The sequence below is a fragment of the Haliotis rufescens genome, unplaced genomic scaffold, assembly GCF_023055435.1.
Source record: "Haliotis rufescens isolate VD_foot unplaced genomic scaffold, xgHalRufe1.0.p SCAF_11, whole genome shotgun sequence".
Lineage (NCBI taxonomy): Eukaryota > Metazoa > Mollusca > Gastropoda > Lepetellida > Haliotidae > Haliotis > Haliotis rufescens.
In genome coordinates, this window is record NW_025963791.1 from 38,438,629 (window position 1) to 38,464,922 (window position 26,294).

At 40.9% G+C, this 26,294-nt stretch overlaps 1 protein-coding gene across 1 annotated transcript; it reads right to left on the bottom strand.

Moving 5' to 3' along the window:
• On the bottom strand, positions 1–26,294 carry LOC124149381. Its single transcript, XM_046520921.2, has 4 exons — positions 25,470–26,294; positions 10,705–10,824; positions 5,407–5,544; positions 1–4,671 (listed from the first exon to the last, which is right to left on the bottom strand). Exons 1-4 carry the CDS (start codon positions 25,762–25,764, stop codon positions 4,439–4,441), a joined length of 786 nt encoding a protein of 261 aa, XP_046376877.1. The 5' UTR covers positions 25,765–26,294; the 3' UTR covers positions 1–4,438.

Genomic DNA, 26,294 nt, shown 5'->3' on the forward strand with positions numbered 1-26,294 from the left:
TTTTGGAAATAATTATACTTTTATTGTCAATGAAATGGATTAACAGTACAGGTGAATTAAACAACAAGAATAACACAGCTTTAACAACATTATGGCCAATAAACAAATAACATGCGATTCAAAATATTGGCATTAAAAAGTAATATTATTATTATGATTTTATTACGAGCAGTAATAAATTGGATGGATTCCAGATAAATGTATATAAATTGAATGTATTGCTTGAAAATGTATTGCACAATTAATATTGTAAAATGTGTTTTGATCAAAACTAAATGGATAAATGGAAAATAATCATGTTTACAGTAGATGGAATTAAAAATGTTATAGAAAGGTTGTCATATATAATTGTCATCAAAATGGAACACTCGCAAACACAAACAGAATACGTTGTGACTCCAGATACCGTAAATGTGCAAACAAATGTCTTTGAATCGAACAACAATTGTAGGTGAAGTAGGTGTTAAGTTAGGACGTTGGTCCATGTTTCACAATAGGCAAATTGATTTTGAACTGGCGAGGTAATACTAAAAGTAACAAAATAAAATTCTAGACTCGTCCATGAAACCTATTACGTAGCTTCACTGTCAAAATGTATAGATCTATTCCCGATCTATTTTCACCACATGACATGCTTACCCTTCGTTTAACGATCTGTGTATAATCGCAAAGATATTTGGGAACTTCTCGTTTCGACATTGGGAAGCATTTGAGTGGAATGATTATCAGACTATGTCAGGTATATAAGTATAGTTTTTATTTTGCTATTCGTGTTTAGTTTTAGAGAGGTTTTAATGCATTAATAACAGTGACACCAGTTAATCTGGACGGTATTGATTTTACGAGTTACTGGTCGTAAAGTCCCTCTAAATACGTCAGTACGTTTCCGACTTTCATTAATCGGCCAGAAAATGTGGTATAAGGACTAAAAGGGTTTTACTCTAGATATACAAGATTCCATGTACAACTCACGGGGACTCTATTTACAATTATTATGTGTATGAAATAATATAGTCAAAACGAGCACCACATATGTAGACTACGTGTAGTTATTAGAATCCCGGCGTAGTGGCGTGGCGTGGCGTGGCGTGGCGTGGCGTGGCGGTAGTCGCGGTAACAGCAATTGCAGTAGCAGAATTAGCAGTAATAGAAGAGTGGACCAAACAGGTAGGGATGGGTTACATTAAAGGAACGCTCCATGGGTCTAAATAAAACAAAATTCACAAGTATAATATCAACATTAATTGAGATAGTTTATAAAACCGCCGGAAGACATCCACCTGTTCTAACCAGTAACCGTACATGATTGAGCTCCCCATTCAAAGCACTAGAAATCAGAAAATGAAATGGAAGCCTCTATTATATTTCGTTTTCAAAATGGACTTACCTTACACGCCACCTTGCCGTGTGGACTGAAGGTGCAGGGGTTTAGATCTACACTTTCACAAAGAAAGATACTACGATTATATTCGGGGAATATAATCTGAAGCAGTTATCCCCCTTTATACGTGTCCACAGCAATTATTTCTGGTTGTTGAGAAATTCACTGGTACATGTCTGTTGATCGATACTCAGTCTACACTTGAGACGATGTCTTTCACTGCTCGTCTATCAGGGTTTTACTTTCATTAAAAAAAACATCTTTTCAATCAATATATTTGAAAGTGAAACTGTTAATGTCATATACAAACTATGGATGTGAAGGGTTTGAGGCTAAAACATGAATATTATCATAAACGTAGACATATTATAATAAGGTTCTGCATTGCTCGCACAAGTGACGTCACAAGAAGCCGTTAGTACAGTCGTGATTGGTCACTGTATATAACATATTAGCTAGTACATTCGTTATTGGTCACTGTATATAACATATTAGCTAGTACAGTCGTGATTGGTCACTGTATATAACATATTAGCTAGTACACTTTGTATGTATAAAGATGATTACCAGTGTGAACATATTAGATGCAGCAACTAAGAAAATGTCTCTTTGGATCAAGTATAATATAAAAGCAGGAAGCAAACCCTGAAACTAGAAAGGTAGTAATATGATAACATGGACCTCGTCACGAGGTCGGGTAAGTTTGGTGGTCCCTTGTTCAATAGCTAATGTACAATCTATTCTGTTACATAACTGCTTTTCAATAACATTATTGTCTCTTTGGTTCTCCGCTCTATTCAAATTCAATAAGCTAAAATATCCATATCTGGAACAAAGGAAGGATCTAGAAACTCTTTGAGATGGTAACAGTCATAGTGGAATTTCAATATGGATCAAACACGGAAGTCTGCTTCTGCCACAATTTTGTTACTTTAGAATCACAAAAAAACAAAAGGTTCTAAAGAATAAAACTAATGCTAAATAATAATTTACTGCCATTAATATATTACAACTGTGTTTAAAATGAACCCAATGTTATTTATATTTACAATAGGACAATTGTATGACATGTTCAGTAATAAGATGAGGAATACAATATTACGTCGAGCAATGGTACAGCGGGTTAGAATGAAAATGGTCTGTCTGCACCACAAACAAGTCTCGTGTTTTACTGTGATGCGATATCTCTCTGCGGTAAGATCTGACGACATAGAAGGTCACGTCAGGTGATCTCTGAACAACCTTTGACCGCCCAATCAAAATGAAGGATGCATGGGCTGCTGAACCAATCGGACGTTAGCTTTCTTCAACGAATTGGATTCCTTTCTTTACAAGATCGATTCGTAAATTTTGATTTTAACGAACTGAAACCAATACAGGACTCAAATTTGCCTTCGATAGAACTCCCTTTTGGGTGCAGATGACACCGAGGTCCGAAAACTCATCATAAGCGCAATGTGGTAAAATGTCAAAGGCAAAACAATGGCGTGGCATTTATTATGCACATTCGGAAAAGGTCGTTTAAGCTCGTTTTCGATATACAGAAATCCGATATGCCGATTAGAATTCTTCGCTCACTCGTACCGAGAATTTAGAAGCGTCCGTGCTAATAGGCTGATCGGAAAGTTCACCTGACGCAACCTTTTACTTAGGTGTCCTCAGATCGTCACGAAGAGAGCTGAAAATCGGTGTAAAATATCCCCCCAAATTAAATCTGCATGATTTATTACCCCACATTAAGCGGACATACCGTGTTATAACTTAAAATACAGTTCAAACGGTATACACCCCATATATAAACAATGAATATAGATTCATGATAAAGAGACTAGCACCAGTCTAGAAACGGTGGTAAAAATTACATTTGTGTAAAATTGTAACCATGGATACAGGTAGTCGAAACAGTGTCCTAGAGCAGTGTGAATATTATTATCATGATGATGATGATTGTGTGCAGAATGTGATACGGCAAATGACGTGTTCTCACCACCACAAAACATCCCTACAATATCCAACCAATAACGACACACCATACACGTCCTGGACAGAACACATCAACGGCTACTGTGTCATCGACTACCAGTGATCATATTTATAAAGGATAAATTTACCACGCGGACGGACTTGGGGACGGAACCTCATGTATAGTCATTGGTGCGTAGGCCTATGTCAAATAGAGTATTAATGACCATATGTGAGTTAGATACAAAAGACTCTATAAATCAATGAAATGATGCCAAGTGTTTGGTATTTTCTTATTTAATATATGATCCATGGGACGTGTTAATCATTTACAAGAATTCAACTTTTTTCAGATTTGCGAGCTATTGTTTGTAAAACAATAAAATAATAAAACCACAATTCTTGTGCCTATTCAAGGTGGCCTACTGACTATATGGTAGGTTTATGTGTGTATTAAAGTAACGTCTTTCACTATGTTTCAGTGGCTCATTCATAAAAGTTTCATAGCTATGTTGCCCTTTACGTCGAATGGAATCTATTTCTGTGAAACCCAAGACTGGTTCTCTTGCACTGACATTTTATATTTAGAAAATGCCCTTGGGATCTCTTCATTTTTCATAAAGTTCAATTTTTTTTCAAATTTGCGAGACGTTCGTAATGAAACATTTATATATGAAATCACCATTCTTATATAATGTGGCTAATTGAAACACAGGGTGATGTCTGAATATACAAATGTAACGTGATCTGAGCACGGTGAAATATTTTGTGGCGGCTTTAATAGTTATTCGTCAAAGATATTAATTAATAAGATAAGCTTCGGTGCTATTTTCATGGACAATTATATCGAGGATACTAAACATGTCTGATTGTCAGGTTTTTCATACTAAACACATACTGGATTCGAACCTAGGTCTTAGAGGTGACGGGGGAACGAATGACCACTGTGCTACCCATGCTCTTCCGTTACATGAAGTACCAAATGTTGTCAAATGTTTACAAAGTCAAACAAGTGCCAAAAGTCCCAGTGGAATTGGTCCTACATTTTCTGACTGGACTCAACAGCATGGCGTTATAATCACGACGTCAACGGCCTCACAACATCGTCTTTGCCTTAATGACACGTAACGCCCTCGCGACGATGAGCCACAACACGCAGGCAATGACACAGAACACGACCCCCATCCAGGCGAGGGGAATCGCCCAAAGAGGTTCCACATTCCGCGCCGGGCAGAGCGACTCCGGGACTTTGTCCATAGCATAACACTGGTAGGTCTCATAGTAATTCTTTGTGTGGAACATAGACAATCCAAATACACCGAACAGTGCTGCAAGTAAAAGTGTAAGATCATTAATATGAAGAAAGAAGAACTTTTACTGTTTTTATTTTTGAAAAATATAAATTCCATGAGTTGTCTCTTTGTCACATCAAGTCCCTCTTATCCCGAGTGATTAAGTTTGAATTAGAAACGCGTCTTATACTTCCGATCCTCGCTTTCTGTTAAAACATGTTTTACTCTTGGAATAAACTTGAATAAACCTCACACAAATGCATTTAATTTTGTAACCAAAGATGGCGAAAAAAATCCCCTAAAACATATGGCATACAAACATATTGAAACGTTATTATACGGTAACGGATTTATTATAAATCACATGTTTGAAGAAAATGATGATATTTATATTAACATCAGGTACTAAACTGCCGAACAAAAGAAAGCACGTTTTATACTCTTCGAAAATTGATTTGACCAAAACATTACATACGTTGACAAAACGTTACCATGCTGAAAACAGTTGCCAAAACACTGCAAACTTGAAGTATAAAACACAACTATGATACCGGATCAAATACATCATCATCGAATAACTATTAATTTTCTTGTTTGTTTTCCCTTTTAGCCACTCTCAAAGATGGGTATACTTTCTTTTGCCTCGCAGTGTAGTAATCAGTCCCACTATCGGCGTGTTTGAGTAGTTTTACATGAACAAAATGACGTAATGATATGAAAACGTGTAAATAAGTTTGAGAGTTGTGTACAACGTGATGGAGATCCACTCACCCGCCATGCAGTACAGGACTCCCGTCACCATGCAGCTGGCAACCTGCTTCTGGGTGATGCCGATGAGGCCAACGACACCTGCCGTCACGAGGTCGATGAGAACGACGATGTAGCAGGAGGCAGCGGAATTCTGCAGACCTGCAATGTGTTCCATGATGAGTGAGTGAGTGAGTTTTGGTTTTAAGCCGCTTTTAGCAATATTCCAGCAATATCACGGCGGGGGACACATTGTACCCATGTCGGTAATCGAACCCGGGTCTTCGGCGTAACGAGCGAACACTTTAACCACTGGGCTACCCGACCGCCCCTGTTCCATGGTGAGTCCAGATTAATACCATTGTGTATCATCAGCGGTGGGAGTGTGATGATTGATGAATCAACAATATTATCATCATCCTGGGGATGCTTTCAGATGTATTGTGAACTGGTTACATTAGAGAATTGTTTGTTTGTTTGTTGTTTACGCCGCACTCGGCAATATTCCAGCTATATGACGGCGGTCTGTCAATAATCGCGTCTGGACCCGACAATTCAGTGACTGACATCCTGAGCATCGATCCTCGCAATTGGGATTATATGACATGCATCAACTAATGCCGCGAGCCTGACCACCCGACCCCGTTAGTCGCCTCTTACAACAAGCATAGTCGCCTTTTACGGCAAGCATGGGCTGCTGAAGACCTATTCTCTACCCGGATCTTCACGGGTCTGAAGACATTGTGTGACTCATCGCAAGAATAACACACCACGCCCTTTGGGTACGATGACACGCAATCAACCAATCATTTAGTCTGCTCTTACCACAAGCATGACGTACCGGACAGCCTGACTCGGAATCACTGCAGAGACTTAAAGATTTCATAACTTAGGAAGGCTGGAGAGTGATTGAGCGGGTGATTTACCCCACTTTTCAATATAATATTCCAACCCCACTTTTCAAGAAGGGGGCACTAAGACCCTTCTACATCCACTGCACCCACGTGGAATCGAATTCGACTTCACGTGTGGCCAGCGCATCGCGGGTACATCTTTGCCGGAGATTTTGTTAATAAATCTACAACATGGCTATTCCGGATGTTATCCCCAGGGTGACAATTGGCTGTTGCACGAGGTGCTAGAAATACTCGTAGACATGTTTATTTGATTGATCGAGCATTTGTAAAAGGGAGGGGTGAAATATCAAAATCCTAACTCATTGGGACGCGCGCGCGCGCGCGTGCTTGCGTGTGTGTGTGTATGTGTATGTGTATCTGTATCTTTGTCTGAACCCTGGACCCCCCCCCCCCCCCCCCCCCCCTCCTCCCCTCAGAGAACTAACTCTACTTCTATTGTACTGCTGCATATTCTCTGATGTATTATAAAACAGTTCATTTCAACGCCGGGTAATTACAAGATACATATATGCATACGTATTATCGATTTCAGGCAATGTAGGACATGCTTGCAGCGTTATTGATTTCTGAAACGTGTTTTTGTTTGTTACGCTGTGGGAAAACACTAATTACATTGTGCATATGCAGCCTGGTGTTGTGTATTCATTTGATAGTTTTTCTAACCATCGTAAACGTTTACGCACTTGTTTTATTCATGGTGGCATAATGACAAGTGTGTGTTCTCCAGAGGGATGTAAAGATGGATAGTGCATTGATTCTCCAACACTGGCTCCCTAGGGAGTTCATGTATCTGTTATGAGATCAAGCGTTGTGACGCGAGACCTCGCTTCATTACACACCGTCATGTCTATCGCCTGGTTGACAATATTTAGCTTGTGATTGAAAGTTCAAACATAATCCCTGTACATTTTAAACTACGTTCTGCTAATAAATTATCTTTATTTATTGTATCTGGCATTGTTATCATACAAGGCGACAGTACTTTGTTTGTTTGGTTCTTGTTTAACGCCGCACTCAGCAATATTCCAACTATATGACGGCGGTCTGTAAAGTAATCGAGTCTGGACCAGACAACCCAGTGATCCAGCAATTGGGATCGATGACATGTATCAACCAAGTCAGCGAGCCTGACCACCCGATCCCGTTAGTCGCCTTTTACGACAAGCATTGTCGCCTTTTACGGCAAGTATGGGTTGCTGAAGACCTATTCTACCCCGGAATCTTCACGGGTCTAGCTAAAGTCATATGAAGGAATAGGATATATATATATATTCAGTCATTCATTTAATAATGTCCCTTGGGTTCTGAGGCAGGTAAGGTGTCTACAGTTGGTGTAAAAGTTAAAAGGATGGGGGATCGAATGTCAATAACCTATGTCACTGGTGATTTGATGATTACTCACTCACACAAAGTTAGTGGCAATTAGCAGCTGTACACCAGAATCGCCTTTTATCATAGAACCCATCCAAGGTCTTCATTGTGACTGAATGTGATTGGTCTCAACGGAAAACACACTGTTATTACATATTTGCATCGTACCTGGGCAACCGTTACGCCCATGAAATTGATGTTGCGGTGACTGACATCAGGCTATGAATGACGTAATGGAGACTTCCGGCATCAACAATTTCATGTGATTTCTCTGACTTAAACCATGTTTTGGGTGATATGCAATTTCTCTATAGGTTTGCATAACGACCTATAGTTGCGTCCGGTTTACTTGTTAAAGCACGTTCAGAATGGTAAGCGAATTCCTGGCCCAGGATTAACGTCAACAACAACGTGACGTTATCATACTGTTTTAAAGCCTCGGGAGCTAGCGTAAAGGATATAAAGGTTGAGAACGATTTTAGCAATTGATGGTAATGACAGTATTCTTGATATTTATTCCATTACGATAATTGAAAACCGTACATTCCGACTAACCCGTCAGTCCTAGCGACTGTACGGAAACACATTAGTTTTGACATCCGGGTGACTAAAGAAGAGGTGCAGACGTTTTAACTTTTCATGTATTTTTAAGTTTCAATTGCGGATTCAAACTCTGATGAGATGGATCTCATGTATTCATTCAACACCAAGCCACAAACATATGACAGATAAGTGAAGCCTCATAAGAACATTACCTCAACCAAACAGAGTTGTTTAATGTTGCACAACTGTCATCTATACCATTCAAAGAAAGTTAAAGAACACCCGATGTTTTTAAATGACTATAGTTAATCTGTCATGACAGAGTGACTAAGTAATTACTATTTCTTTCCTGAACAGTGTTGAGTTACACAACATAAAGGGAACAACAATTTTGGGGTGGGGGTTCTTATGGAGCTCATAGAGACCTTGAATGTCTGGAATAAGGTTACCAAAACAACATTGTTTAAACATTTTAGGTGTAGGGTTCTTTGAATGAAGTTCCACGTTGGCCATGGTTAAAATACACGATGGGCCCGGGGTATTTTTCAAAATAGAATGGTTATACTACGCGGAGTAATATATGATGCGTGTCTGTCCACCCGATCCATTTAGTCACTTCGTAAGAGTGTAGGTTACTGGGGACCTATTTTAACTCGGAATGCCCCCCTGGGTATACTACAACGCCAGTTGGGAACGGAATACCGTGCGGAATACTGTCGCCTTGCCCAAGGAACGCGTTAATTGTATAATATTAACAATACAAGATATCAGTTATACAAGTAACGCGTTAATATAATAATATTTACGAAACTAGGAACGTGTTAATATTATTGGTGAGGTGAAATGAGGTTTAACGTCGCGCGTGATTGTGCCAGTCCGGACTAATGCCGAGTGTTTTGTGCTATCCCACCGCAGTTTAACATAAATACCCCACTCAGACACAGCATACTGACAGTATACTGACTCCGATTTAGTCCCTTATGCCGAGCGCCAGGCAGGGTAACAACAAGTACCATCTTTTAACCGTGTTTTCGTTTGACGCGGCCGGGGATCGAACCCACGACCTTCCGCTGTCTGGGCAGACGCTCTATCCACTAGATCATGGAGGCGGTCGTTTTTATTTAACATTTAATAGTACAAGGAACGTGTTAATATAATATTATTAATAAAAGGACCGTGCTAATGTTATATTAATAATAACAAGGAACGTGTTGATATTATATTAAAAATACAAGGGACGTATTAATACTATGATTAATGTTTACAAACGAACGAGGAACCCAGACTGGTGATAAATCTACCGCGTTATTTCAGTTCCGGTTAGGATCCTGGTTTGTAAACAAATTTCAAACTCCATCCTATTCAATCTACATGCTATTACCCTGCTGTGTGATGCCGAGGCTGTTCCACTACAATCGGTCACGGAAGAATGGATAGAAACACGTGGCGTTTTCATTGTAGAGCTGTGTATAATATATCACTAGAATTAAAAAACACACTAGCATTGTACGTTTGGTTTCAGTTTCAATTTAGAGTTGTCAAATCTACAGGTAACATATTAAACCTTACATTGAAAACACTTGATTATTTCCGAAACCTTTGATTTTACATTAAGTTGTTTACCCCGAGAACACCACGTTATAGTTATACAATAGATACAATGCGTGCCACGTGTGTTGTAAGCGGCGACCGAGGGTATCGGATGGTCAGGCGTCATGCCTTGGATGATTGCATTTCGTTGTGCCACGAGGATCGATACTCAGGGCTTCAGACAATGGTTTGCCTGGTCCAGATTCGATTATTTACAGCAATCTGCGTTACCCCTGGAATATTGCTGACTGTGGTGTAATTAAAAGACACAATTAAAAAAACGTGATCGCGAAAAGGTTCGATGTAGGCTATAGTAATGTTCACACGAATATGCGAATTTATCGGACTGTATCTGACCTCTGTCGTTATCGTTATTATTCGTCAGAAAATTAATTAAATAGCAACCGTGATCACAAAACTATGTTAATAAGGAATGAAATCTAATCTAACCCTCGAATAGTTTCAAGGGCGGTCGGGTGGTTGAAGCGTTCGCTCGTCACGCCGAAGACGCGGGTTCGATTCCCGACATGGGTACAATGTGTGAAGCCAATTTCTGGTATCCCCCGCCGTGATATTGCTGGAATATTGCTAAAAGCGGCGTAAAACGATACTCACTCACTCACTCGAATAGCTTCAAGCATAATATATGGGAGTTGTTTTCAGTGAAAGGTTATTTCGCGCAGGGAAATACAAAGTCACGAATATTTGTGTGAAAATGATTATTAATCTCATTTACATTATCTGTCGCAAACACAAATCAAAACGCGCAATCTATCAGCGAGTCTTCTATTGTTGACGTTGACGAAGCCAAATGAACTGACATCTGAATCCTGACACCTGGTAATCACACCTGGCAGCTGTCAATAAACGGCGCTGAAATGAACACTGGCTCGTGACTCACGTGCAATCTGCATGGCGGGCTTGGTGAATAAGCCGGAGTCCTCATTATAGTCGGTGACGAAAGTGAAGCATTTGGTTGGGTTGAAGCGATGGGATTCAGGAATCATGGCCCGATCGGCATCTGTTAGAAAACAAGAATTAATCAGTTTGGTCAGTACGGTGGGTGTCGGCTTGTAACTTGAATTGAATAAGGATTTCCCCGAGGTGTGCAATAGACTGTACACACATGTCTATATTAGGTATATTGACCTACATATTACTTCATGTTTTGGTTAGGTTTGGTTTGTTGTTTAACGCCGCACACAGCAATATTCCAGCTGTATGACGGCGGTCTGTAAATAATCGAGCATGGACCAGACAACCCAGTGATTGACATCATGAGCAGCGATCCACGCAATTGGGATATGATGACATGTATCAACCAAGTCAGCGAGTCAGACCATACGCCTTTTACAGCAAGCATGGGTTCTGAAGACCTATTCTGTCCCGGATCTTCACGAGTCTTACGTTATGTGTTACAGATCAAGAAACACTGGGCGCTGAGGCACTCAGAATTTCTATTTTGTCTGGTTAACTTTTTTTGCAAGCCAATTTACACATTGCTGATATATATGTACGGGGGTTCACTAAACTGAAGGCAAAAGAACGTATACTCTCATTTTTGATGGTGGCTAAAATGAAAAGAAAAAAAGAAATGAAGTGTTTATTCCATTGTGATGTATTTTATACGGGTATCATAGTAGTGTTTGAAGCTTAAGGTTGCAGTGTTTCGGCGACTGTTTTCAGTCTAGTAAGGTCTTGATAACGTTTGTTAACTTTTACATTTTTAAATGTGTACTTTCCTTTGCCGGCTGTTACACCCAAGTCTCGTATTGAACACTAAAACAAAGTCTCTCAGCTGCCAAGCCATTACAGAAGAAAACGTAAACCATTATTCCCATACCATGTTCGTGGTTACCATGGCAACACATCCATTATGGAATCCCCATAGAGTTGGGGACCGACAGTGGAATCCTATACAATCTGGAAAACACCTCCATTGGATGCAGGAACAAATATAGTTCGACAATGGTCTTGAAGCACCGTTTAATTAGGTACAAATTACTTCATAATGTACGCTATTTAGTCATGTATGTTTGTCGGAATAAAAACACAAGGTACTCGAATGAAGGTAAATAACGATTAGGTAGGATAAATAAAGATTTCTTTTACGTACACTTAATATAAATCATCCTTGAAAATACCTATTACGCCTCGAAAGCAACGAAAGTAATAATACCATCAAAGTCATCGATTTCCGACATAAAATCGTTTTACTCTTTTTCTTCTTCCAAATTCCCTGCTCGTTTAATTACTCTCTTCATGGTCGCCCTTGTCAGTCAATCGGATAACCTCGGGACACTACGTTACTTAGGCATATTAATGTTTTCCGAGATTCATAAGGTTGGCTAGGTAGGTTCGATGACATTCGGATCGATAGCCTCCGTCAATGACGTCATTGCAACTACGGGGTGCTGACGAGTTGCTGCAGTTTGTAAGGGATCCGTGTAGAAAACGTCTATATTGGTTCTAGCAAGATCTTAATTTCCTGTTCTGTTAGAAAATTTGATTACTCCTACCAAAGGAGTGGCGCAGTGTCCAATGAATATGGATAATGACAATCAATAGAATATAACGCTATAACCTAGAGCAGCCACTGACGCACAACTGATAAAGTGTACATCATTGATGATGTCTCCTCTCATCATTTACCCCATCCCCCTTCACCCAAACTTCCCCATGGTATTCGGGAGCAAAGCTTTACAGTTCATAGTTTGATGTTCGTAACACTTCTATTGATTCCTTGTCTAACTTGTCTGCACTGCGACGGCGTCCAATGAATGAATGAGCCAATACTCTTTATCTCCCCAATGTTTTGGAGAGTAGTACATACAATTACATTACATCACTTGTCTATGGCAATGACAAAGGACATAGGTATGACAAATTAAGCAGGGTGTTCACTATTTAGTACTCTGGAAACAGCAAACCATTAATTAGAACCGCATGAGCTTTCCTTGCGTGTCAGAAGGGTCAAAATTCCACTAGGTTACATACAAATGCAATCTTTATACTCCAAGGCAAAATTTACTGTGACATATTAAAAACAAAGAGAATAGGTCATCACACGTTACTGCAGTGGATGGAATATCACCTGGAAAGAACAATGTTTGAAGTACGGTAACGAGCAACAGTCCATACTAAGAGAGCTCCTGTCATTTGTTGAATAGTCATGTCACACAAAGGGGTTCAACAGCAAGTTTTCAGAAGCGAGAGTGTCCATCTTGTGCATTGATTCAGGTCTCACACCTTCATCTGCGTTATCTGCAATGTCACTCCAGTAACGGTAAAACGGCCGTTTGTAAAATCTAGCCTGTCATCTCTCACTTTTCTAATTCCCGTCCCACTTGAAGAATTAGTCCTAAGCAAACATGCTTGTCGTAAGAGGCGACTAATGGGATCGGGTGGACATGCTCTCTGACTTGGTTGATACAAATAATCGTATTCAAATTGCCTAGCTCGATGCTCATGATGTCAGTCACTGGGTTGTCTGTCAAGACTCGATTATTCACATCATATAGCTGGAATATTGCTGAGTGGGGCGTTAAACAAAAAACAAACAAAGAAACAATCAAATTGCCAGAAATCATAAACATCCCAGATCACAACGTCACCACCTCCAAGGTGTTCGCCTTCATGAAACAAACTCCATACAAATTGAAAAGGAGCCCGAGTGGGAACCTGTGGAAATGTAGACTTGCTTCATCTAGAGCTATAGCATGACCATAAGGGCTGGCCGGAAAGGGCAATTATAGGGATCAGGGACTGTGAGACGGACTATCGGATCGGCGAGGAAGAAAACGTGACCCACAAAAGAAGACAACACTTCTCCAGTTACGTGCTGTCAACTGTACGTATTGCCTGTATCACTAGACGAGCCTGATTCCCTGATTGCGGGTTCGAATTCCATATTCGCCCTAATTATAATTCTTGGTTCGTCATCACCATACCTATTCCCATGGATCTGAGCAAAGATTAAGCGTCAACTACGTCTTCGGACTTTCCTGCAAAATGAAGCTGATACGCCATGATAAAACTGAAATATTTTCAAACCCAACTAGCCCTCTTACTAACCTGAAATGTGCTCTCTATTGGGTTGTCGTGATTGCTACCTGGCCAGGCGACTTAAAGGTATTCAAGAAAATCAATAGTAAGGTCGATGTGGAACTGCCTGCTGTAAATCGAAATGCTTCCGCCACACGATATGGGACTCCAGGAGCCAGGAGTTTCCAGTCCCGTTACATGTGATGACGCTACACTGTGGACATGCGAGGAGTGGCTGAGGCAGTCTGTACCTCACTATGTAGGACTGCGTCGATGGAGTTGGTATCTACTTATTATTCGTTTTACTTAATCCCCATCGAGGTCCACACACTTCTGTCACCGATGCTGGAGGCACTGGATCCCACTGGAGATAAGGAGATAAACAAATCCCCCACAGCAGAAATGACGTTATTATCATTTACATAATGCTTGCCAGGCTGTTTTAATGTTTGGGGAGAGGACATTTGACGGAGCTTAATGTAGTAAATACGGAGAATGTTCCATGCAGCTCCGAACTGCAGCCATGGCAACAGAACTGTGCCCAGTGCGTTGTCCTTGTGGAAGAAAACACCTTTAGTAAGTTTTTTTAGCCTAAATATTCGCACGGAGTAATATAATCTGTTAATCTAGTCTTGATAGTACCAGTATTTTGGTCATGAATTGTTTGAACGTTTTGGAGTTTTCAGTAGAATTTCTTTGAGATCTCAGAAAACCGAAGCAATCACCTTGCAAGCTGATAGAACAGATTTTGCCTTCTTATTCGGAGAATTGTGAGTTGTTCCCACTGCGTTGACTGTTGGCCTCTTTTTCAAAGTGTTAAACCCAAGTCTCACCCAAGAATACTAATGGCTCAACAACCATCAGCTGGGTCTATTTCAAAACGACGAAAATTCTCACGGGCTTCCAAAGCCTTGGACACCTTTGCCATGCCCAGTTGGTTCCTCAAAAGGTTCTCACCCCTCTTATGAAAGATGTCTGCTTGATTGCTTTTGTGACGTGTGGTGAGTCGTCGATAATAATGGCAGTTTTGGACTTCCGGATCTGGATCATCTCCGAGGCTCTCTCTTCCCCTCTAGAACTCCGCTACCCACCTCTTCATGGTGACAAAGGAAGGAGCATCAGCCCATAGATGGACGTCGGAAATAGCTCTTTCAGTTGGAGATACGTATTGACAACGGGGTAGCTAAATTGTATCCAGATACATCATCAGAGAATACCTAGTTGCCTGCAGAAATATGCTGCCAGGTTGTGTCTGTGGTTCAAATGCAGCCTGTAATCCATTCACTTAATACATGCCAACTGTTAAGGATGTACAATATATCCTTCGTAGTAAGGCTCAGAACTGTTCAGCCATTCTTTGTACCGTAGGTGCCTCAAGGGAGGCCGATTAATGCATCCGCATAATATCAGGAACTCCCTAAAGTGCCAAATACATAGGTTCACTATTCAGTTGCCTCAGTTAGAACTCCCTCTCACGTTATAACATTTCCGAGACATATATTATTTATCAGTATTGAAAACGGTTCATATTGAGGTCAGTGGCCTGTGACGACATACGGTAAATCACACACGTGCTGTCAGTGGAATCCGTGCCAGTAAATGTTACTGTGGCTGGTCAGATGCATTTCTGTCATCGGTTACAGTCTCCTCCAGGACATCAGAAGCATATAAATGGGGGATTGTTTGTGGCATGATTCTCTATAAAATAATGTTTATTGTTACTTTCTAAGAATTCGATGGCGCAGGCAATCAAACCATCTGAGGCGCAGAAATCCGCTATTTAGAGTTCCGCTCTAGTCTGTTTCAGTCCCTGAACCATGTTTTCCCTTCCGCCCAGCACCTACTGTGACGCTTCATCCCAAAATGAAGTCCCGATTTTCCACAGGTCTGAATTTCCCATATCACAAGGTCTCCCTTTCAGTTTAAACGGTGTTGTTTTGTTTCTTTGAAAAATATATTTTTTCAGAGAGTAAGCGTTGTTATTCCGCCCTTCAGGCCTGCCAGAACCCCCAGTACATCATGCATATCTTAAGAATCGTTACGAAACGGGGCTCGGATGGTTGGGCTATGCGACGTGGCCGTGACATATAGCTGGAATATTGCTGATTGTGGCGTTAAACATTTACTCACTCGCTGTTTCAACTCGGATTCCGTCAGCGGTATCAAGAGAGAAATGTTCTTAAACGTGACAATTCATCTTTAAACGTTTACATTTCCAGGATCATAAAACGTAATTCGTGACGGTACCCCTTGAGTTAGAGCTATACTTATGGAAATATATTTACCACCGAACATTAATATTCTGTTTACCAAAATATATCCAAGTGGCATGAGTGGCTCTGTACTCTCAATCGTCCTGTTTCTCAGTGCCATGATCCTTTGATTGTTGGCTTTGACAGCTGACACGCCGGCATAGCAATTAAATATTATTCAAAACGGTGTCAACCCGAACTCATGCACACATTTTCACATCGACATGGATGAATTTACTAATTTTAATGAGTATAGAAGTCAACGTCAGAGAATAACCAGTCTCGATTATCGGAGTCCTGTGGGCGTAAATAGCGGTGAACATTATACGAATGGATCACTGAAAGTCACTTATGACACCCGGTGTTCGCGGAAAGTCAACACCAAACCGAAAGTCACATGGAGAACTTTGTCTGTCACACGCAAGTCCTTGTCTGCCAGGTTTGCTCACAAACGACTAATGGATCACTGAAAGTCACTTATGACACCAGGTGTTCGACCTAAGGGTAACTAGTCAACACATAAGCGAGTTTCACACGGAGAACTTTGTCTGTCATACGCTAGTACTTATCGTCCAGGTTGGCTTATTAAGAGCTCCTGATGAACCACAAATCAATAATTTCCCCGCTACGACAGGGAGGATCGATAATACCTTATAGTGAACGAGGTATCGATTTGATACGCCTGCGAGTATCTTCCCCATAAAAATACATAGCATAACCGTCTTTAGCCATCGTGGTTAGTTTTATAAGACCCAATATTGACAAGGTCAACCTCCGTTGGTTGTGAAGGTCATGTTGATCCCTAAAATGTGTTTGGAGATAACAATGTGCATATTTTCTAACTTCGAACCAAGGAAGCACGTGGTTTCAATTAAGAGTTATATAAGTATTTCGATTTATCATTAAATGGATTTACCCGTATGTGGTTTTGTACACAAAGAAAATGAGAATAAACACATGATTGAATTCATGTTATCTAAGCATCGATTGATCAGATGTTTGGTGTCACTGTGATGATTTTTATGCGTTTTTCTTACCTTACAGATCAATAGATAAAAAAAGATCTATTGGAAAGAAAGAGGGGGGGGGGGGGGGGGGGGGGGGAAGCAGGTAAACAAGGAGAGGGTAACTCTGTCATATGTTGGATGATGTAGAGTTCTAGCATGATGACATCAGGCAGTGAAGGCGCGGCTGGTCTCGTCGTGACGACGCAGTTCGAGGTAGTGAGGTGAGATGGGGTTTAAGGTCGCGTTGAAGGTGATTGTACTTATATACCAGTGTGAATGGTGGTGTGTGTGGCTACGTGTACCAGTCCAGACTGTTACCATGGTTCCCCACTCAGAAATTGTCCTTGTTTTAATACCTTAGGGCCGAGCGTCAGGCAAGGTAACAACAAGTGCCATCTTATGAAACAGCCGAGGATGAAACCACCGACCGTCCGCTTTCCGGTCAGGCGCGTTATCCAATATACAATGGAGGAGTAAGCCGCAGTTACTACTACTACTACTACTACTACTACTACTACTACTACTACTACTACTAAAAACAAAATGCAGCAAAGGGGTTTGGGTGATCAGCTCAGGGCCCTTGCCCCCTCCACACGCAGTCCTGACAGCGAATGGGACTTCTACCAGGAAGCGCTGCCCAATCAAACCCACCAGAACTTTATGGAGAACGTGAAGACTCCCCAACACTGCAGCCTTCTGCATTACCCAGATTGTCAGAAGGGCTGTTTTCCTGGCAACAAGCCCGGGTACTCTCCCAATGTCAGTCAACAGATTGCGAGGTACCAAACCTAAGGCACCGAGAACAATGGGGAGGCGGACAACTTGGTATATATTATTATGATTATGATTATTCTGAAAAACGCGAGCCGCGGCGTGGTACAGGAAGATGGAGAACATTGTTGAAGCGATTATGGAATCGCCACGCCTAAATCCGCCTTGATAATCGTGCCGCATAACTAAAGGGCTGCACAGTTACATTTGTTGCAACACGCCACTATGTAATCAGTCCCAGATCATTGTCCCCACTACCAAAATTCCTTATTAAATGTATCGACGTTATGTCGCTGACAGTGACGAGGCATGTGTGCGGGCAAGACTGGTGTCCCAACACTGACACTTATCATCGTTCTGTGGCTAGGTAGTAGACATATATGAACCACTGTTTATACATGTAGGCCCGCGTAGATAGTAGACATGAAGGGGCCAGCGTTTATACAAGTAGGCCCGCATAGATAGTAGACATGAAGGGGCCACCGTTTATACATGTAGCCACGCATAGATAGTAGACATGTAGGGGCCACCGTTTATACATGTAGCCACGCATAGATAGTAGACATGTAGGGGCATTGTTTTTACATGTAGCCACGCATAGATAGTAGACATGTAGGGGCCATTGTTTATACATGTAGCCACGCATAGATAGTAGACATGTAGGGGCCAACGTTTATACATGTAGCCACGCATAGATAGTAGACATGTAGGGGCATTGTTTTTACATGTAGCCACGCATAGATAGTAGACATGTAGGGGCCAGCGTTTATATATGTAGCCACGCATAGATAGTAGACATGTAGGGGGCCACCGTTTATACATGTAGCCACGCATAGATAGTAGACATGTAGGGGCCATTGTTTATACATGTAGCCACGCATAGATAGTAGACATGTAGGGGCATTGTTTTTACATGTAGCCACGCATAGATAGTAGACATGTAGGGGCCACCGTTTATATATGTAGCCACGCATAGATAGTAGACATGTAGGGGCCACCGTTTATATATGTAGCCACGCATAGATAGTAGACATGTAGGGGCCATTGTTTATACATGTAGCCACGCATAGATAGTAGTCATGTAGGGGGCCACCGTTTATACATGTAGCCACGCATAGATAGTAGACATGTAGGGGCCAACGTTTATACATGTAGCCACGCATAGATAGTAGACATGTAGGGGCATTGTTTTTACATGTAGCCACGCATAGATAGTAGACATGTAGGGGCCACCGTTTATATATGTAGCCAGGCATAGATAGTAGACATGTAGGGGCCACCGTTTATATATGTAGCCACGCATAGATAGTAGACATGTAGGGGCCACCGTTTATATATGTAGCCACGCATAGATAGTAGACATGTAGGGGCCACCGTTTATATATGTAGCCACGCATAGATAGTAGACATGTAGGGGCCATTGTTTATACATGTAGCCACGCATAGATAGTAGACATGTAGGGGCCAACGTTTATACATGTAGCCACGCATAGATAGTAGTCATGTAGGGGGCCATTGTTTATACATGTAGGCCCGCGTAGATAGTAGACATGTAGGGGCAACCGTTTAGACATGTAGCCACGCATAGATAGTAGACATGTAGGGGCCATTGTTTATACATGTAGCCACGCATAGATAGTAGTCATGTAGGGGGCCATTGTTTATACATGTAGCCACGCATAGATAGTAGACATGTAGGGACCACTGTTCATACATATAGTCCCGCGTAGATAGTAGACATGTAGGGGCCACCGTTTAGACATGTAGCCACGCATAGATAGTAGTCATGTAGGGGCCATTGTTTTTACATGTAGGCCCGCGTAGATAGTAGACATGTAGGGGCTATTGTTTTTACATGTAGCCACGCATAGATAGTAGACATGTAGGGGCCATTGTTTTTACATGTAGCCACGCATAGATAGAAGACATGTAGGGGCAATTGTTTATACATATAGCCAAGCATAGATAGAAGACATGTAGGGGCCATTGTTTATTAATCTAGCCACACATAGACACAAGACAAGTAAATTTTAATTATATATCAATGTCGCGCACACGCCATGATATATACAAACCGTGCACAACCACCATGATATAACATAACATATCGTGATATATACAGTTCGTGTTCGATATATCAAACATATTCACACCTAGATCGCGAACAAAGTATGGTGATATATCGTATCGTGATCCTGCTACAACGAATGTATCTTACCTATATGTTTCAATATAACCTTGTAAAAGAATTCAAACAAATCTACAATTGATAAAAAACAGCTGTTCGATTGAGCTGAGGTTAGCTTGCGCTATGTCACGTGACTTCCTCTGACCTGGAAAACGCGTACGACTTTTTGCTTTGAAGCAGGGTATAAGGGAGTTATTCTGCCTCTCAGAAATCCACGTGCAGCCTGACTTGCTCGTGGAGGGGAATGAGAATTTTATTCCCCCGCTGAGAAATTCATTACCCTCCAAGGAGGGATGCACAGTATATTGTCAAGATCACGTGGACCAATCAGATCTCATCATTCTGACATGGAGGTATGATAAAACGTATTGTGACCCAGTTTTACTTCATTAAATAATTAAATAGACCTTATTGACCATGTAAACATACATGTCTAGAAAGCACTTACTGGCTAGTGCTGTTGCTATGATTAACTAACGAATACCCTGCATGTAACTGTTTGTCGTTGAACTAACCATCGCACAATGTTTTATGATCGAATTCATTTTCAATTTCATTTTTAAATGATTGTTGAACCAAACTGCAACATGTGTTCCACATATAATGTTCTTGTTAATTACCGATGCACACTGAGCCTAAATTATGCCATTAATCAACAACAATGACATCGCTAATGTCAGTTCAGTTCAATATATCAATATATTACACAGAACATTTGTACACGTGTCTATACTGTTCAGGGATGCTTAGTTTTTAAATATGTGTGTGTTGAAATGCCAGCAGTAATGGCAGAGCAACCAACATTGTCCATTCAGTTCTCCTTGTATTGCGTTTATACTGTCCAAATCTACGGTAAGAGGATGTAAATAGTCTGAGCCTAACTATGATGGATACCGTTGGCACTCCGAGGTTCCCAAGATGTTCCATAGCAGATGTAGCGGCCATAAAATTTCCGAGTCCCGTGATGGGATTCGAACCACGGACCTTCTGATCAGAGGTCGGACGCCTTGTCCACATGACCAAAGAGGTTAATCCCGTCAGCAAGCTGACAAGCTTTTTAAGGTAAGGATGTCATCTGTGGGATGACTCCACGCCCTGCTACATACTCCCCCGTCAACAGAAGGCACGTCCCGGGCCACATAGTAGGGTACTGAGGCTTATTTTGCTCAAATTTAATATGGACGTGCTCAGCCCCACGTTGGGCACCAATGTAGCGGCCATAAAATTTTCGGGTCCCGTGATCAGAGGTCGGACGCCTTGTCCACATGACCACAGAGGTTAACCCCGTCAGCAAGCTGGCAAGCTGACAAGTTAAGGATGCCATCTGTGGGATGACTCCACGCCCTGCTACACAGACATGAAGTTATAATCATTTGCATGATGCTTGCAAGTTTTTTCTTCCAGTTTAGGAAGTGGTGGAGATGTGATGGTGCCCAATCTTGTGACCATGGAAGAGTTCAAAGACATAGTCAGGTATAGAAGCTATGAAGACAACTTACTTCGGTATAAGTGCATTGTCCTGATGGATGAACACACTTTTAGTTTCCGCGATGTTCTGCCTTGATATTCTTAAGCAGGTGAACGGATTAGTATAGTATTGGCCATTAAGGACCTGATCTTTCAGCAGAAGGAATATTTTGGAATCCCAAGAAACCGACGCAACACTTTGCCTTCTTCTTCGGAGAGGACGTGAGACGTTTCCACTGCTTTGACTGTTGTTTAGTCTCCGGCTTATAGTGATTAATTATGAATACAAATCGCTCATCTGGGTATCTTTCTTCAAAACGACGTAAATTCTCACAGAGATGATGGAACCCAGAGTGCTGAAACCTAGTCATGCCCACAGTTCATTCCTCAGAATGTTCTCTCCAATCTCAAGATGGATGCTGATTGTAATGACTATGTGAAGTGTGGTGATTCGTCAATCATCCATCATAATAACATGTATGTCATGAACATTTGTCTTAGTGTGAGGTCTTCCTGATCTTGGATCGTCTTCGGGGCACTCTCTCAGAAGGACATCATGTGTACAGAATTCAATTGGCAATCCTTCGAATATACCACGGTGTCTTACACGACAGCTTAACAAACATACCACCTTGGTACGACACGACGCCAAGACAGCCAGGTTTCCACAAATGGCCACCCAGTAGTAGCCAATACATTGTTCTGAACACCCATGATCATGGCTCTCTGCACAGCACATTGAGACACCTAAACCGACTGGGCCACCCGTGACCCCGGGTCAACTAAAAAGGAGTTCCCGAGGGTATGAATACAGAGGAAGACTACAAACGTCTTCAGGGAGATACCGGCCACGTTTCGACGACCGACCCCAAGTTTCAAATGTATACTTTCTTTTGACTGGCATTTGACTTCAGTATTTAAGCAAAAGAACGAAAAATACCCGTTGGCATAAATGTTTGGACTGTTTGAAGTAGAATACTATACTACACTGATATTAAGATTGTTTACAAGTTTGAATATTGGATCAAGTCTTGACCAGACAATCCAGTGGTTGACACCATGATTGGTTGGTTTGTTGTTTAACGCCGCACTCAGCAATATTCCAGCTACATGACGGCGGTCTGTCAATAATCGAGTCTGGACCAGACAATCCAGTGATTGACATCATGAGCATCGATCCACGCAATTGGGATCGATGACATGTATCAACCAAGTCAGCGAGCCTGACCACCCGATCCCGTTAGTCGCCTTTTACGACAAGCATAGTCGCCTTTTACGGCAAGTATGGGTTGCTGAAGATCTATTCTACCCCGGAATCTTCACGGGTCTGAACATGTGTGAATCTCCATCAAATAGTGATGAGTTAATCCTAACGTATCCACAAAGAAGCTCACTTTAAAAGATCAGTCCGTTGTAATAACTATCTGTTTCAGCTTCAAATAATATAAATACGTTTATAACGAACACGTTTATAACAAATTGACGGATATAACGAACATATTTTTGGTCTCGACCATTTGCTGTATATATGCTTTATATATGCTTATAAATTAAAGAACTACGGTTATATCGAACTAAAGTCAGTTGTCACTTTGAGCTTTATAACCTTAGTTAACTGTAAATAAATAAATATGATGAATTGACTTTCATGAGGATTGATATGAAAAAGAAAGTGTTGAAACAGTTTTCAAATATTCTTCTCTTATGCCTCATCATATCTCATATCTGATGTATTGCTTTCAAATTTCCAAATATTTCAATATAAAAAGTCAACGCTAGAGAATAACTAGTCTCGATCACCTGCCGGAAAGATTCCATTTGTTCTTAAAAGGCAAAATAGCGGTGAAAAGTATATGGATAACTGAAAATCAGTGATGACACCAGGTGTTCTCCAAAAGGTGGGCATATCCTGTTCTCCTGCTAGTCCCCGCCCATCACACAATGTACATACAGAAGTAGGCGTTTGTTTGTTGCCTGACGCCGTACAGTAGTCCCGCCACACGGCGGCTGACTGCAAACATTCTAGTCGTGATCAGACAATCCAGTCTGTTGAAACTAAAAACGATAAGTTCAGATATGCGAATATGTCAATAATAGCTTTTTCCATTGTAAGCTGTACATAAAAGAATAATGTATGTGACAAACTAGAACATCGACCTTATTCAGCGTTAAACATATTGATTGAGTATAGCATAAACTCCCATGGAAACTAGAAACACTATTAATTCACTCTGTCAATAAATCCTGTAACCGAACTTTCTATCAAATCAAATATTATATCAAATCCGATATCCAAAAAACATCCAAAAGTAGGCATAATTCACTAACTGTCCATAAAAAAACACACGACAAAAACCATTTCCATAATCATAAGGAATATCTACAAAAAAGGAGTCGATTTACGATTCCGACCATATCATAAGCATGGGTTTATGAATCACTATCGCATAGCGATGATACTAGGTGTTCGCGAAAAGGTTATATATTACTGCGTGTAATTTATGTGTTGCAATTACACGCAATGACAGCTGTACAAGCACAAAAAAAGGATATCTTGAACGTTTAATAAACACAATTCCACTTTCCGAAATATGTCAATATTTTACACATCCATTCATGCATTTAAATAGATAGGAAATTCTATGAAGAATAGGTTGTTGAGATGATCATACAACCACTGCACCGTGAGTTTTACAACTGCGATATTTATAAAATTGATGACGTAACAGAATGAACACAATGGAATCAATATTATTATCAATATTATTACTTCATATTCGGAGAATATTTATTATTAATTATAGGAGGCGTATCAGTTTGACAAATAATAATAACTGCTTCGTACTTAACAATTACTTCAGTTTGGTACACTTGTTCTCAAAAGGTACAATCAGTTTGACAATATGGAGGGATCTAATAACAAACTAAATCTTAAACTTTTACTAAGGTGAATGTATATTTTTGTATAAATCGTATAATTTTAATACACAACGCGAGTATAGGAACATGTCACAGTAACAAATGTTATATTTGGTATTATACTTTCATAGTAAAGAACAAATTTTAGTACCTTTTTGGAGACTCCCATCCGGGATTCGAACCCACGCTAGCAACATGTTAGCAGATACGTTAAATGCAGCTATGTATAATGTATGTGTAGATGTGATTTTCTAGATAAATTTGGAAAATTATAACATCCATAACATCTTGTATCTAATTCAAAGGAACGCCTTTAATAGAGATATATTTTATGACATATATGCTATAATTTATATGACGAGAAATGTAGATGCAGGCCTTGCTTCAACTCTGACAATAGCCTGCATGTACTTAACAGATGGGACTTCCATCGACTATGACAGATGCTGTGGGCAAGAGCTTCCTAAATGATAGAACAATCAATTAACAATGTCTGTGTTTGGGCGGGTATTAAATGACGCGTTGCGTTGGTTTACAGCCAGAGGAAAGCTTGTCCGGCGGCTTGTTATATTGATGCTCCGTTTGTACTGAATAGGCATTTCGTGTGTCGCAAAACATCTGTAAACTGTGTGGCGTTTTAAAAGTTGTCTCCTCAGAATCCAAAAGAACTATAGAGCTAAAATAGATTGTTCTTTTAGGATTGGGAGACAGGTAAAAATATATATTGTGTCATAGCAGTGAAAGATAGGTCGTTTAAAACAATGACCACTTGTATGTATGTATGTATGTATGTATGTATGTATGTGTGTATGTGTGTATGTATGTATGTATGTATGTATGTATGTATGTATGTATGTATGTGTGTATGTGTGTATGTATGTATGTATGTATGGATGGATGTGTGTGTTAGTGTTAGTGTGTGTTAGTGTTAGTGTGTGTGTAATTATAATAACTGCGACATACAACAACAGTCAACAACAAAACTCCACTTAGTTATTATAAATGTCTGAAGACCTACCTGTGAGGTCATCACACAGTCGCCACAGGCCCGTGTACGAGGAGTGTAGATAGTAGTCTACCGTAGCATTCGACTGCGGATCCGTTTGAACTAAAACTTTGAATATTGGCGTTGTGTTGGACAACTGCAGGATGGTGTAGCTCTCCAGACTATCGTTGAGTGACTTCATCACAGACTGGTCAAATGTGTAGCTCTGCCAGGCGTCGACAGACACCGCTATCATTATCATCATGGCGGACAAGGCCCCAAAGAAGATGGCATTCGCCATCAGAATTATCAGCGGTGAAGCCATCATCGTATCGCATCCTACGGGTCACCAGTTTGAGGCAATATTCAAGGTATTCGGGTACTAGCGTCCCGTCTCCCAGATTGTCCCAGGTCCCGTATCAACAATTATGAGTCCGTGTCCTGTCCGACCCTTTACGTGACAGAGTAGTTCAAGTCTGTTATAAATGGTTAAATATTCATCCAAGTGGTTCCACGTCACGCTGAAGACAACACTCTGGAGAGAGAAGCAAGGCCTCTTCTGTACCACCAGCCTGTCGTTGCTTCCCGCATCTAAAGGTGTACCAAGCACGAGAAGAGTCCAACAGCCTCTCCCGACCGGCCCCGTCCTGCTCGGTGACAATCAGCCCTGAACAGCGCTCCCGGGCGTATAACACTATTGCGAAGTGGCTTGTCACCGCGTTATGTCGGCCAGGTTTCTATGGCAGCAGGAGCCGGCAAAGCATACCTTTCATCAAACAGGCATCGATTCTTTCTACCTGGCTGCGTTGTGGCATTTTGTCTTCAATTTGGCACGATTCGCGTTGGCTTCATTGTGGT